The sequence below is a fragment of the Talaromyces stipitatus genome, genomic scaffold, assembly GCF_000003125.1.
Source record: "Talaromyces stipitatus ATCC 10500 scf_1105507295515 genomic scaffold, whole genome shotgun sequence".
NCBI lineage: Eukaryota > Fungi > Ascomycota > Eurotiomycetes > Eurotiales > Trichocomaceae > Talaromyces > Talaromyces stipitatus.
This window is the reverse complement of record NW_002990118.1, coordinates 1,563,272-1,577,361: the sequence shown is the minus strand read 5'-3', so window position 1 is coordinate 1,577,361 and position 14,090 is coordinate 1,563,272. Positions and strand designations below refer to the sequence as shown.

At 44.2% G+C, this 14,090-nt stretch overlaps 6 protein-coding genes across 7 annotated transcripts, besides 3 other annotated features; 3 read left to right on the top strand and 3 right to left on the bottom strand.

The window, feature by feature from the left end:
* Positions 1-1,845: part of a mobile genetic element that runs on past the window's edge.
* Positions 1,842-3,026: a mobile genetic element.
* Positions 3,027-3,437: 411 nt separating this feature from the next.
* Positions 3,438-3,461: a microsatellite.
* A 953-nt stretch (positions 3,462-4,414) lies between these two features.
* Positions 4,415-5,265, bottom strand: TSTA_046100 (uncharacterized protein; the record flags this gene model as incomplete). The annotated part of the gene is made up of 2 exons (XM_002485064.1): positions 4,855-5,265; positions 4,415-4,784 (listed from the first exon to the last, which is right to left on the bottom strand). Exons 1-2 carry the CDS (start codon positions 5,253-5,255, stop codon positions 4,415-4,417), a joined length of 771 nt encoding a protein of 256 aa, XP_002485109.1. The 5' UTR covers positions 5,256-5,265.
* A 468-nt stretch (positions 5,266-5,733) lies between these two features.
* Positions 5,734-6,705, top strand: TSTA_046090 (uncharacterized protein; the record flags this gene model as incomplete). Its single annotated transcript, XM_002485063.1, has 4 exons — positions 5,734-5,820; positions 5,883-6,141; positions 6,202-6,425; positions 6,496-6,705. 4 exons carry the CDS (start codon positions 5,734-5,736, stop codon positions 6,703-6,705), a joined length of 780 nt encoding a protein of 259 aa, XP_002485108.1.
* Positions 6,706-7,225: 520 nt separating this feature from the next.
* TSTA_046080 (uncharacterized protein) lies at positions 7,226-9,168 on the bottom strand (the record flags this gene model as incomplete). The annotated part of the gene is made up of 3 exons (XM_002485062.1): positions 7,226-8,615; positions 8,913-9,065; positions 9,122-9,168. The coding sequence occupies 3 exons, from the start codon at positions 9,166-9,168 to the stop codon at positions 7,226-7,228; spliced, it is 1,590 nt and encodes a 529-aa protein (XP_002485107.1).
* Positions 9,169-10,322: 1,154 nt separating this feature from the next.
* On the bottom strand, positions 10,323-11,610 carry TSTA_046070 (fumarylacetoacetate hydrolase family protein). Of its 2 annotated transcripts, XM_002485060.1 has the most exons (5): positions 11,501-11,610; positions 11,210-11,448; positions 10,828-11,143; positions 10,680-10,776; positions 10,323-10,627 (listed from the first exon to the last, which is right to left on the bottom strand). In XM_002485060.1, the coding sequence occupies exons 1-5, from the start codon at positions 11,517-11,519 to the stop codon at positions 10,423-10,425; spliced, it is 876 nt and encodes a 291-aa protein (XP_002485105.1). In that variant the 5' UTR covers positions 11,520-11,610; the 3' UTR covers positions 10,323-10,422. The 2 variants fall into 2 exon arrangements, with proteins under 2 accessions (XP_002485105.1, XP_002485106.1); XM_002485061.1 differs by having other exon boundaries at positions 10,323-10,776.
* Positions 11,611-11,880: 270 nt separating this feature from the next.
* Positions 11,881-12,357, top strand: TSTA_046060 (uncharacterized protein; the record flags this gene model as incomplete). Its single annotated transcript, XM_002485059.1, has 3 exons — positions 11,881-12,019; positions 12,072-12,121; positions 12,181-12,357. The coding sequence occupies 3 exons, from the start codon at positions 11,881-11,883 to the stop codon at positions 12,355-12,357; spliced, it is 366 nt and encodes a 121-aa protein (XP_002485104.1).
* A 213-nt stretch (positions 12,358-12,570) lies between these two features.
* TSTA_046050 (proline iminopeptidase, putative) lies at positions 12,571-14,062 on the top strand. Its single transcript, XM_002485058.1, has 6 exons — positions 12,571-12,815; positions 12,887-12,926; positions 12,982-13,106; positions 13,159-13,354; positions 13,428-13,761; positions 13,830-14,062. The coding sequence occupies exons 1-6, from the start codon at positions 12,607-12,609 to the stop codon at positions 13,865-13,867; spliced, it is 942 nt and encodes a 313-aa protein (XP_002485103.1). The 5' UTR covers positions 12,571-12,606; the 3' UTR covers positions 13,868-14,062.
* Positions 14,063-14,090: the final 28 nt, after the last annotated feature.

The following is a 14,090-nucleotide window of genomic DNA, read 5'->3' as shown; positions in this document are numbered from 1 at the left end:
CTGCCAGAGGCATATTTCCCTCAAGCAACGATACTCGCAGGCGATCTCAACCTACTACACAACAGATGGCAGCCCTCGCTACATCACAGCCCCACACCTTCTGCAGAGCCATTTATTAACTGGCTGGACCTCCAGGGTCTAGTACTCATCTCTGACATAGACTGTCCCACACATGAAAGAGATAACGTGTTAGACCTCAGCTTTGCCTCAAGCCCTCTGGCTCTCGCGGGAGCGAAAACTAGCATAGCGAGCCACTTAGATGCAACCTCAGATCATCAACCACTAATCACCACTGTACCATGGGATCAGAGATACAAGGAAACAGCTCAGAAACTGAGATTTGACACACTAGATCACACCTGCTTCCTCTCACTTCTCGCCTCTAATCTTGCTACTATCAAGTGCTCAGCCACGATAGAAGAAGACCTTGATGCCCTCGCTAAAAAACTAACATCTGCAATTCAAGGAGCATATAGAGGCTCTACTAAGAGGACCCTGACATAAGGCATAGAGCAACCATGGTAGAATGAAGACTGCAAGAAAGCTTTACATAATTACTACTTAGGCCTCTGCTCAAAGACAGACTTCCGCCAAATAACTAGATAGTCTCAATGATAATTTTGGCGAGATAAGCTCTCTATAGTAACACAAATAAAGGATGTCTTCAATATAAGTAAATAGTATAAGTCTACAGGCTTCTTCTAAAGCCCTCCACTAAAGGATCTGCTGAGACCCAACAGCTTCCCAGCAGTTACTATACATGAGAAACAAGACATACTAGTCCGCAATCTTCTCTAAAACTCGGCAGAGGCAGGAGATATATCTCTGGACTCCTTAACAGTCTCTACCACTAGTCTCTACTTCCCAGATATATCAATGATACAAGTGGAGGAGTTAGTACTTTAGGCAGGAAACATAGCCCCTGGCGCAGACGAAATCCTAACCTGCATACTTAAAGTGGTATGGCCTTTGATTAAAGATAAGGTACTAATGCTATACCAAGGGTGCCTAAAGACTGATTATCACCCTAAATGCTTTCAATATATAATCCTAGCAATTATCTAGAAACTAAAAAAGGCTAACTAGTCCTCACCTAGGTTATACAGACTGATTGCTCTCCTCTCAGTCCTAGGCAAAGGACTTGAACACCTGATGGCACAGAATATAGCATGGATCTCTATATACTATAAAGTACTAGCAAGGCAACAGTTTGGGGTTCTCCCACTAAGATCTGTAATTGATCTAACTACATGTCTAATGCATGACGTTAAGCAAGCACTAAATCAAGGCATGACTGCCTCGCTTCTTACTCTAGATGTCAAGGGCGCATTTGATGCCGTGCTCCCTAGCAGACTAATCCACAGACTACGCGAGCAGGGCTGGCTTACTAATCTTGTTCTCTGGATTGCCTCCTTTACTACTGGGAGATCAGTCCAGATCCGACTTGACAGAGAGACTGGCCCCTCAACCGATATTACCTGTAGTCTACCATAAGGATCTCCAGTATCTAGTATTCTCTTCATACTCTATATATCGCTCTTATTCCATCTGGGAAACCCAAGGAACAGATTTGGCTACGCGGACGACGCAGCTAATCTGGCAATCTCTTTATCTCTTACCACTAACTGCCAAGCCTTATTAAACTCTCTTTAAGAAGCTCTTGACTAGGGCGCCACAGAGAGTATTACATTTACACTAGATAAATATAAGCTCCTCCACTTCTCCCAACATAAAGTAGACTAGGATTCCACCTATATATCTTCAGTAAAAGCTAGACTCATTACAGTATCAGAAAATACTAAACAGTCATATCTACATTAGCTAGGAATTCTCTATGATAAAAACTAATCTTTAAATGGCATATTAGTAAAACAACATCTAAAGCCCTTACTATAGCTAATGCCCTTCGCTTCCTAGGGAATACTGTCTGAGGAGTCAAACCTCATTTACTATAGCGGGCTATGTCAGCCTGTGTACTCTATAAAGCTTATTATGGGGCTGAAACCTGGTGGCCAGGTCATACTTGCCCTGGGCCTTCCTAAATTTTAAATCAAGTTGGAGAACATCTTAAAAAACTAACCAAAGTAATACTAGCAGACATAAGAGTAGTTCTTCTAGTTTTTCGCACAACTCTAATACCCATCCTATACCGAGAGTCTGGATTCTCTCCACTAGAAATTGAACTAGATTGAATAGCCCTCCTTGCATCTGTCTACCTACCGCGTTTTGATCCTAATCACCCACTTCGAAGACGTGCAGAACAGGTTACTAGTAATGGCCAACAAACCAGCCGTTTCGCCCGCGATATACTGGCCCTTCCCAACTCTAAATAGATAAACCCTCTCTACTACACTCCCTGGCGCTTTCGCGAGTCTCGCGAGAATGTCTAAGCTTGAATAGGAGCTCCCATGGGTCGCACTAAGGAATAGATAGCGGCTAATTTCATAGTTTTCTAACATACTATCCCTAGCTCTAATATTATAATCTTTTCAGATGGATCCAGACTAGTAGATGGACGTGCAGGGGGTAGCTATATTAGATTTCAAGCACACCATTAGTTCCTCTACTTCTCACTCTTATATGGACATGGGAAAGAGGTCTTTAACGCAGAAGCAGAAGCAACCCTAGCTGGTGCTTAAATAGTAATAGTATACCTAACAGCTCAATTTGCTACCAGCCTATAGATCTGCCTTAACAACTTAGAAGTTGCCACGCGCCTTCTATCTCCCTCTACAGGATCTTCTCAAGAAGTCTTTAAATCCTTCCGCACCCTTGCAGCCGCCTGGCCACTACGCAATAGGCTTCTACACACTAAAAGTGGATTAATCCAAATCCAATAGGTCCCAGGACACACTAAAATCCCTAAGAATGAAGCAGCTGATCTCGCTACTAAAGAGGGAGCTGTCTCTATCCCCCCCTCTCTACACAAGTCCTTATATGCCTCGCTAAAGAGATATGTCAAGACTCAATTCCTTTCTGCTACTTAGTCACAGTGGCAGACCAAGCACCACAGACATACCAAGACCTAGAAATAACTACATCTCCTAAGCGCCCTAGAGAGCTTTAACTCAACTGACTTAACCTCAGCCATATTATAGTGGCCTGAATGGGACATGGAGACTTTGCAGACTACCATGAACATTTTAATTATAATGATGCTTATTTTCTCTGTCAGTGCAGGGCACGAAAAGCACCTCTACATTTCTTCTTCTGCCATATAGCTAAGAGATGAGCCCCTCGCCCTCCTGGACCCCCTTCTAAGGTCATCTCCCTTCTTTTAGGCATCACAAAAGAAGCGCAAAGGCTAGCCACATGGCTAGCAGAGACCCGTTTCTTTGAGGACATCTGTCCTCGCCAACCTCTCCTTAGCACCTAGCTAAGTCAGCCCTACTTTCCCTTTATATCTCTCTTTTCCTTCGTTTAATCCCTCCCCTATCTCTTTCTTTCTTTCTTTCTTTCTTATAAAACTCACTGCTTAATTACTATGGTGGTAGAATTACAGGTCATGGAGCGTAGGTAGACCATTACAGCTGGCAAATACCCAAAACCCACTCCAAGTGGACCTCCCTGTAAGACCACGGCAGCTGTGGAAACGCGCCAAAGAGTCCCTTATTTGTACATAAATCTGATAGGAGTCAGGCGTTCGCCTCCGCAAGTTGCTCGTCATCTCTCACGCAGTCAAGACTTGATTTTCCCACCCACCTCCCTATGTACATAGATTCATAGTGCCATTACAATACAAAGACACTTGCCTCCCCACGAGGGAGCGCGGACGGGGCCCTCTCTGACGCTGCGGTCAACGTGTTTACGCGTAAGACATCAGCGACAGGTGACCTGTTGCGGCCAAACTGTACACACATTTTCCATCTTGACTGCGTGAGGTCACCAATAAATTTCTAGTTTAACCTTAAATGCTCCAAGTAGCCAATAGTAAGGCAGAATACGGATTTAGACCTTTGCTAATATGGGGTTCTCGTAGATCCGCCAATTGGAAGCTGTTGTCCGATACTAACAGTATTCCAATCAAACCAATCATAAGACAGACAATAAAGATGAGGTCGATCGATCTGCTACTGCTATGAGGCTACACGTAGTATGAGCATCAAGCTTCAAATCATACTTTAAGCTGGCATAGAGTTAGAATGAAAAAGTCTCTGTGGAAAGTATAATAGAGATGAAGTGTTTTACTCGCGAAACCTGTTTTCTGCGTGACAGGCCCAGTGATCTATTATAGTCTTCGACTAGCCGGTGTTCCGATTTGAGATGAGTTAGGGTTACGGCGCAAAGAACTCAAGAGAAAACGCAAGCAGCAGAGCGAATATGGTTGAATTAGATTAGTAGAATAAGTCATGACGATATCATAAATACATAAAAAAGTCAATCATGATAGTATACATCCGTGGCCATGAAACGTTCATTGGAACTTGCTCTTTTCCTTAACGCCAACTCTCTTCCCCACGTATTCACTGTTTAGACCCTTTTCCAGATCAGCAGCTATCATGTCCACAATATTCTCCAATACAGCAAAATACTCCTGCGCCTGTGCCATAACATTTAGATAGCCTCCGATGAGTGGTATTTTGCAAAACTTATTACTCCAGGCTGGTGGAGAGTCAGCTTGGACCACGAGGTTATTAGCGGAACAGTCTGCGGGAGCAGGGTATTGAGGCGTGTCGTATTTTGGAATCAATTCGTTTGCACAAAAGAGCGACCAGGCGAGATCATCAGCGGCATATGATTTGATAAGTTGGTAGTTTGGCTTATGGGTTGGGAAGAGAGGGATACTAACGAAGACGCATGAGTTTGGAATTCACCAGAATTACACATGAATGATGAATTCAACAGGAAACTCACTAGTCAACGAACAAATGAGGCTTCTTTGGGTGGTCGAGTATGCCGAAACCGCTCATAAGCCAACACCTAATAGGGGCCTTTCGCTCTCGCCCCGCCTCCGTAGCGGCCTTTACGACCGCCGCAAAAATAGCGGGGAAGTCTCCAGCGGAATGGAAAGGCGTCTTTGCAGCGACACCCGCAGCATTGACGACGGCATCGCAGTTATGGATGAGGATAGCAGCCTTGATGGCGGCACTGTCTGTGGCAGACCCGACGACAATAGAATCGAGATTGGATTTGACTTGGGCAGAGAGTTTGTTAGGTGAGCGCACATAGCCGACGATTTGGTGCTTATGGGCGATGAGCGCGGGGAGCAGCCGAGAGCCAACGTTCCCAGTGACACCGAGCAAGAGGACCTTCATTTTGACCTGTTCTCGAGAATATGTTAATTAAAGATGATTTCCTGAACATTGATTGATGATTGATGATAGATATTTAAGTCATTAACAGCTAGAGACGTGAGCTGAACTTAGTCTTATATATTCTGTGACCATGATTGACTATACACGCTAGGTAGTTCGGACCTTTGCCAACCTCCGAACTTTTCTACCTATGCGATCCGAAGTTTTGAGAAATCGGTAGCAACGGTGCGAACGGCGCAAGAAACACGCCGATTTCTGAGAAATAGAATGGATTCAAATATGAATCTGTTTCTCCGAGGACAGTTGCTTTGTATTTTTATTAAGAGTTCGACAAAATGCAAAAAGGTTGGGCCCCTGTCCAGCGAAAATACTCCGTATAAATCTTAGGCAATTCATCTTGTCACGACATCTCCACCTGGGCATTTTTTTGAAGCTGGAGGTTTAACGACATCTGTCTTGTAACCAAATGCCTGGCACCATGACTGGCTCAACTCCTGTTAAACAACAACAATGGGCTGACGGTCCTTTCCCATTGATCGAGACACCGAAGCATAAGCAAGGACCGGTAAGTCAAACTTTCATTCCTACGAAGCTAACTCGTCACTCAGAACAACTGAATTTCTATAGACTAATAATACTGACCCGTACATGGAGACTGCAAGCACTATGTGTGTGGTACACAACACGCTCCTCCGTGGCCTCAACAGTATATATGTCCAAGGACCACACATTAAACCTGAGGATTATAAGGACTTTATTGGGTACAGTCTGTGTTGGCACTCTACATTACATGAACACCATACCAGCGAGGAAGAGCAGTTTTTCCCGGAGATTGAGGAAGCGGTTGGCGAGAAGGGGTTACTTGATGGAAGTGTCGAAGAACATAGTAAGCTGGCTGACTTTACTTTTTATGCGACCATGAACAACTGACATTGGCAAATTTTAGACTCCTTTCAAGCAGGATTGGATGAGTTCAGTAGCTACCTCGAAAGCCTAGCAGGGAAGGAATCGAAATTTGACGCCACACATCTCAACAAGATCATCGACTCATTCGTACCAGCGCTCAATAACCATCTCAAATCGGAGATTCAATGTCTACTGGCTCTCGCTCAATACAGAGAAAAGCTTCCCATAGCGCGCCTTTGGGATAGAGAAGGATTCCGGAGTGTGGTGAGTATCTAGAGACCTTCCAATTACGTCTTATAGGTCACTCGGCTGATTTTTGGACCTAATGAGCCAGACATCAATGACCAAGTTCGGCGCTCTTCCATTCTTCTTCCTCAATCTCGATCTTACCGCCGAAGGTGGTTTGTACAAGGATTGGCCAGCTATTCCTGCTCCAGTAAAATGGGCCATTACTCATGTCACAACTATACCACACCAAGGGTACTGGAAATTTGCTAGCTGTGATAGAAATGGCGTACCGAAGCCTCTCTATGCGCCGGGATAGGATCAGAGTTCTGGTCTACGCATGTGAAACTAGAATAGGGGGTATTCCTGCCTGCATTTTATGTGAACATGAGACCATTGTAAATTATTGCCATTTATTTCACTCCATTAATCTTTATTTAGAACCAGTCTGAAGGAATTGGAAACAATTTGTCATATATTTAGCCATGACTAGACACTCGTTTAGATCTGCCATATATCCAAGCCATGTGCATTACTAAATTGGTTAACTCCCGTCAGTTCCAGGAATCCATTGACCATAATGCAATGATCAGCGATACGCTAGTAGTATTTTATGACTTCAAACAGGAATTTATAGATGTATCAAAGTATAAGGGTCGCATGCTTGATAAGGCACCATAAATAGGAATGCATGAAGCTGTAATAAGAAGCAAAATAATTTACACAAGAAATCTCCAATAAACCTAACAAGAATAACATGCCTTAACTCCTAGCCAACATCTCTATCTTGATTCCTAATCCAAACACTCAAACACCCTCCATGCATGTCAATCTCAATATCACTCCCATTGACCAAACCCCTTCTTCGTAACTGAAGGATGCTCAGCCATAAACTCAAACACAGGAGTAAGATGCTGCGCAGCAGAATGTCCGAATAGTGACTGTCTCGAAATGGCAGCTGTTGCTGCACCTTGCGGACTCGTAAATTGAAAGTCCGAGCCTGTATAAGACGCCGACATTGACTGCACCGACGACCCAAAGCTGCTAGCTGTTGTTCCAGTACTGTTATTTCGAGTACCAGTACTGCCAAAGAGACTTGGTACTCCCGCCGAAGAAGGTGTTTTCCAAGTGTTCACTGCCTTGGCCTTGACCTCTCTCGCATCACGTAACTGGCCATACCATCTTCTCGCAATCTCAGCACCCTGTGGGAGTTTATCGCGATGCCAACGCGGACAAAGCATCCAATCAGCCAGTTCTCGTAGAGCATTTATTTCATAGAGAGTTGTGCAATCTCCGGGGTCAGGCGATTTCATCTTCGCTATACGTCTGGAAGCAGCGGATTTATCGGCGCTGGAAATCATACTTTGACCACAGCGTGTACCCCTTTTCGTGATCCCGATGCATGTGAAGTGGAATGAATTTAGATCCTCAGCGTATTGCATTAGATCAGAAGGAAGATTGACAGAATTATTCGGCAAGGAAGTAGGAGAGGAAATGTTTGAATTAGGAGTGGTTATTGCTGTTGTCCGTTGGTTTACCACTCGATGTTGTATCTTAAGTTCCTCTTGTTTGAGCTGCAGCTTTTGAACCTTATCCTCTGTCGCTTTTGCTTTTTTCTCTCGATCTTCGAGATTCTTCTGTTTTGCTTCTAGGTCTCGTTCCTCGTCTTCTATATCCTTCTCTCGTTCTTTCAGACTTTTCTGTCGTACTCGTAACTTTCGTTCGCTGTCTTCTAGTCTCTTTTGTAGTGCGTTTAGCGATTCTTCCCTAGCCTTGAGTTCTCTTTCCTTTCGGGATATTCCGTCCTCTCGAACTTTGAGCCGTTGCTCATCTTTGACTCGCTCGCTCTCCTGAAAATCCGCCAAATGCCCCGTAATCCTTGTTACAATGTCTTGTTGGTAATTGCGTCTTTTCATCTCTGCCTCGTGATCCAATTTGAGCTTCAGCTCTTGTCTTCTTTTATCCAGTAGTGAAATCATATTTTCTCCGACTGCCTCTGTGATATCAGCTATTTGCTTTCTTTGTCGACTTCGATCTTTCTCTGCTGCTGCTGCTAGTCTCGCAGTGTGCCGCTTTTTCAGGAATGAGGTATACGCCAACCACTGTGTTTGAAGCCATGATACCAGTGTCACTGATATAACCATAAATCGGAGTGTGCCTCCAACAATGGACAATACAAGTAGGAGTCCGCCCATATTTAGGACGTAGAAGGATGATGAGCGCGACTTTCTATCCATTGTCGTTTAGTATCCGGGTCGAAAAATATAAAAAATAGTCATCAAATACGATGCGCAATCCTCTCCGCTCGATGCCGACTTCGATATTTTATACCTTCAAAAATGAACGAAAAGTGGTCTGCACGAAGGAGGGGTTCATTACCCTAAAATAGCACAACGTTTATGCACTCACTCCTGTGGCGCAGCTTATCGGACTCGATTTAGTTCAATACATGCGACCGGGGATTTCTTAGTCCATAGGATATAGTTGCTGCAACTTGCTGTTGTTGTTCACACGGATGTGACACACCCTGCATAAGTCTGGTTCAGAACGTCGCTAGCCTTCAACCACAGCCTCGATTTCTGGAACATGGCACATGCAGGGCATTTTGAAATCTGTTTGTGCTTGGAATCTTCCAACTGGGATGAGAGGCTGAGGGTTTTCTGGATCTGGTAACGGCGTCTATTTCTGCATGAATTAGTAGACTACTATACCATGTCATCACGAGGCATACTTACGACCCGGTAGGCAACATTGTCTTCTCAATTTTCGTAAATTCGTGCATCTCTTATATTTATCTCCGACGACTATAACGTACTGACAGTAACGTCTTTTACTAGACGAAATTTGTGCAGGCATGATTGTTTGCTATGTAGTTTGCTATGTTGCCGACGCAGCATGACCACCGGAAGTCAGATATCTGCATGATCTTCCCTTTTAACTGGCAATGTAACCATATTGGACAAGTACATCGAGCCAACATTCAAAACACCTGATCTGTAAAATCAACAACTTGAACCTTTTCGGTAAGTTCAGCAAGATTTCTAATACATTCTTGGTGCGCAGGGTCCTTTTCCACGTAATAACCTCGATCTTTCTTGTTTGCAAATTCTACCACAAGAGCGTGTGTGATACCGTGCTTTCAACTTGAAGAAAATACAATGGGGTCGAGATGACGATAAAAGTCCTGAAGGAGTTTTTAGTATGGAAAACATATCTAGGATAACGCGTGCCTGAGAGAAAGAGTAGATATATGTGCTTTTATTGGGCAAAACCAACTTCAATTTTTAAGTCAATCAAAACTTGTGCAGTCAAGCTTTCCAATAGAATCGTGTCGGATTGGTGGGTTAACTCCAATCCAATCCTGAAAAATTGTTTACAAGGATGGTAAAATAAGAAGTGACTAGCAAGATTGTGTATATTTTCTCCTTCTCTGTCCTCTCCGAGTACATCAGGTTCCAAAGCCGGGTTTATATAGATATTTTGCCAAGATGTGTAACAACTAACAGACTTGGGGTTCTCACTGTTCCAAGGAATACGGCCATGACGTCTCAAGTCGAGTTTCAGGTGCACCAGGTGAAGTTTTATATGTTTGAGGATGGCCTTTGGATTCTATACCTCGTTGGAAATCCGGATTATCTGACAAATCGCGCGAGTATTACCCTGGTGCCTAGGGTTAGGGCTAACTGACATTCAACAGTGTCATTCCAATACACAACATGCTAACAGAGCACACTCATTATTCGTTGTACTGATCGCATTCCAGCAAATATATTCACAATTGATGTTTGCCATCTTCTATAGAACTGGAGGGAGGACGCATTCCGGATAACTAAACTCTTACCTCCATATTACGTAAGGTCCCAAAGAAACCATTTCTTTCAACGGCGATAGTAACCATATGTCTATGGCAAGTCACCCACTACTCTCCAGATATTCGCAAGTACCACAGGGCCCCATTTTGGATAGTAAGTACGCATTGGAGCGATACAAGAGTCTATTCCTCTTTTCAATGTGAGATATTACCTCTAGCTAGGAGTCATTCATTCCTAAACTGAGTAATCAGCGTTCCAATATGCGGTTCCAGCGAAACACGGAACTCGTCGCCTTCCTTGATGAACTGAGGTGGTCTCTTTGCTGCACCGACACCTGGCGGAGTGCCGGTTATGATTACTGTGCCTGGAAATAAGGTTGTTCCTTGAGAAAGGAAGCTGATGAGCTGCGGGACGGTGAAGATCATGTCTCTGTGACGATGGTCAAAAGATTATTCGAAAGTATTAGGAGCAAGTAGCTTACCCGAGACCGCAGTCCTGAACTACATTGCCGTTTAATGATCCTTTGATACGTAATTGTGATGGGTCCGGGATAAGTGAAGTCGAAACCACAACAGGTCCTAGCTCGAGAGTAAGCGGCATGAGTCACAGAAAAGGTGTTGAGAACATACCCAATGGGCAAGCTCCGTCAAATCCCTTCGAGAAACACCACTGACTTTGATTGTTCTGCGAGGTTCGGCTGGAAATGTCATTGGCAGCCGTATATCCAAGGATATAGTCAAACGCATCCTTCTCAGACACATTCTTTGCTGTCTTTCCAATGATGACTGCTAATTCAGACTCGTAGTCACCCGTGTTGTCCTTTTGAGTAATCTTGGGAAGAAGACATGGCTCCGGCCATGGGTTTCCCAGAGCTGTGGACGGTTTGAGGAAAATACTTGGTAAATCGGGAAGGTGGAGATTCATTTCTTTTGCGTGGGATACGTACTAGACTTCATATGAGCCGGCAGCTCTTGTAGGTTTGGTTGTCTACATTGGACTCCAGAGACGTACGTTCAATCCAACACATCGGATAGTGCCAACTTCGTCTTGTGCTAGTGGTGAAAGTACGGCCTTGATACTCTCAACATTCTCGGTACGCTGCCCAGGAGCAAGGATGGAAGACCCAGTAAACCGTTTTACTTGCACATCTTTACCATTATAGAGCGCCAGCCCAATATCAAGGTTTGCGTCCATGGGCTCCCCGATGAACGTTCTGGAAGGGTTGGATTTAGACACGAAGCGTACAAGACCTAGATTTCCTTTCAGATCAGGGTCAACTTACCGTTTGGGAATAAGACTTACGGGAGAATGAAGAAGCCATTGCATTCACTCTGCTGCTTGAGCGAAATTTTAGAAATGATACAAACACCTGATCAGTGACAATACGCTGGTGATGAGTATGCAAATGATAATGTGAACGTAAAATGTAGTCAGAATATGAGGAACAAGCAGGATACGAAAAGTAACGGGGGAATCAATGAAAAGGTGAATTTTCGTAGGCCCTAAATGTCCGAGCGAAGTCGTAGTCGTAGAGAGCGGGGGAGCACAGCCCGGGAAAAGGCTTACCCATCACGGATATCTCCATCTGGGGGTCCCAGCTATAAACGTATAACGGACCCATTACTACCGAAATATTTCAATTGAATTCTGAAAATAAATAATTGCGTTAAGGAACATCCACAATGGCAGAAACTCCACAGAAAGGCTTTTACAGAATTGTCACTGTCAACACTGCTCCTGAGCGAGCCAAGAGGCTGATTGGTCGAATGGTTGAAGCTCTCAAAGATCGCTATACAATCATTCACGTCGACAACTGCGAGAGTATGCTTCAATCTATGCTGCCTTCAGTCAGTCAGACTAACTTTCCAATTAGCAATTGAGGAAGTCGAGCCCAAAGTCAAGGAACATCAACCCGATGTGCTGGTACGCAGAGTTATGAGAACGCAAAATGATTGTAAAGGATTTTAGCTAACAGAACATAGTTCTGCGCATCAATGTGGACAGCCGAACAGTCCACTGCCGTCTTCGAAATAGCCAGAAAAATTCGCCCTGGCATCAAGACGCATGCTATTCCTCATGGATTACAGGTTGAGAGGGGTCCCGATGCGATTGTTGAATATTTGGTGGAGAATGTGCCCAAGTTGTTGGATGAAGAATAATTCGGACATAAAATGAAGATATATATTTACCATTAATCTGTATCCTAGTCTCTTTCAGTAATTTCTGTTTATGTTGCTAATGCTGAAAGAGTAAGAAAGGCGAAGAGCCCAGTAAGCAATATATGCGTTAAGACCTTATCACGTGTATGCTTATCTTATCAGCACCTTTATCTCTTGCGTCAGCGCCGATTGACTTTTGTTCTTCCTTTATATAAGCACACCAAAGCTGTCCACAGACACAGCCATAACATGTTTTTGCTGTCGACACGGCTCAAAACCGCCGCAAGGATCCGGAATGGCTACTCCAAATGTTTATTCTCCTCGTCCACCCCTTTCAGAATTGAATTGGCATATCAATTGATTGAGCCGCCAACGCAAGAGAAGAAACGTAATGGACAGCCCATTGTGTTTATGCATGGATTTATGGGGAATAAATTGAATAATCGGAGCATCAGCAAGTGCGTGCTACAGATTCTGTCATTCTCTAATTGGGACAAAGGAACGAGTTGTAACTAATTTGGTTTGATAGAGCTCTCGCACGAGACTTGAATCGGGATATCTATATCGTGGTAAGTCCGGATACCACAGATTATATAGATTGGGATTGACTTGGCTTAATTATAGGATCTCCGAAATCACGGCGATTCTCCGCATGTACCAGAACACACATACACACATCTCGCAAACGATGTATCCGACTTCATCAAGCTACATCGCCTCAGAAAGACGGTTCTAATAGGACATTCGATGTATGCACCACTTCTTTCTCCATCTCCTACAACATCTAATGACTCGTTTCAGGGGTGCCAAAGCGGCCATGGTACTTGCTCTGCAATCACCAGAAACCGTTACCGGTCTAATCCCTGTCGACAACGCGCCCGTATCCGCCATGCTAGGTTCTCCATTTAATGACTACGTCAAGGGCATGAAAGAGATTTCCGAAGCCCGCGTAACAAGACAGAGTGAAGCTGATCAGATCTTGGCGAAATACGAACCTGTACTGTCGGCCCCGTACATCCTCTCATCATTTTCCTCTGATGACTAACAGGCCATTGTGTAATGGAAAACAGTCCCTCGCAATCCGCCAATTCCTCCTAACAAACCTGATCCGAGACCCAGAAACAGACAACAAAACCCTGAAATTCCGCGTTCCCATTGACACCCTAGGCTCAAATCTTGACGAAATGGCCGACTTCCCCTGGAAATTCGACAGAGAGAACGACAGCAACAACGCAGACCTGCCAACGTACAATGGTCCAACACTCATTGTTCGCGGCTTGCAATCGAAATACGTCAGTGATAAGAGGTTACCAGCCGTCAAGCGTTTCTTTCCCAATGCCCAGATTGTAGGTATTGATGCTGGTCATTGGGTTATTTCGGAGAAGCCGGAGGAGTTTAGACAGGGTATGTATCATAATCTGCGGGCACTCTTACCATAAGGTTGCTAGTTAACTAACAAGATCGTGATATAGCGGTAGTAAAGTTCTTCCGTGAGAACGATATCGAGTAATATTGATCGATTCGGGTTGGTCCATATACGATAGATCTCCTTTTGAAATGCCCACTTCTTGCATTTGACTGTATTTCTTGAGGGGAGGGCATTTTTGTAATGTACATAGATTTATAGGTCGCATACATATGTGCACAATCAAGCCATGGGTTGATTGTTAAAAAGTGGGATTCATGGACGACGTTTCAATTGTGCGAATGCTTAACCAATGCCACCCTAGCAA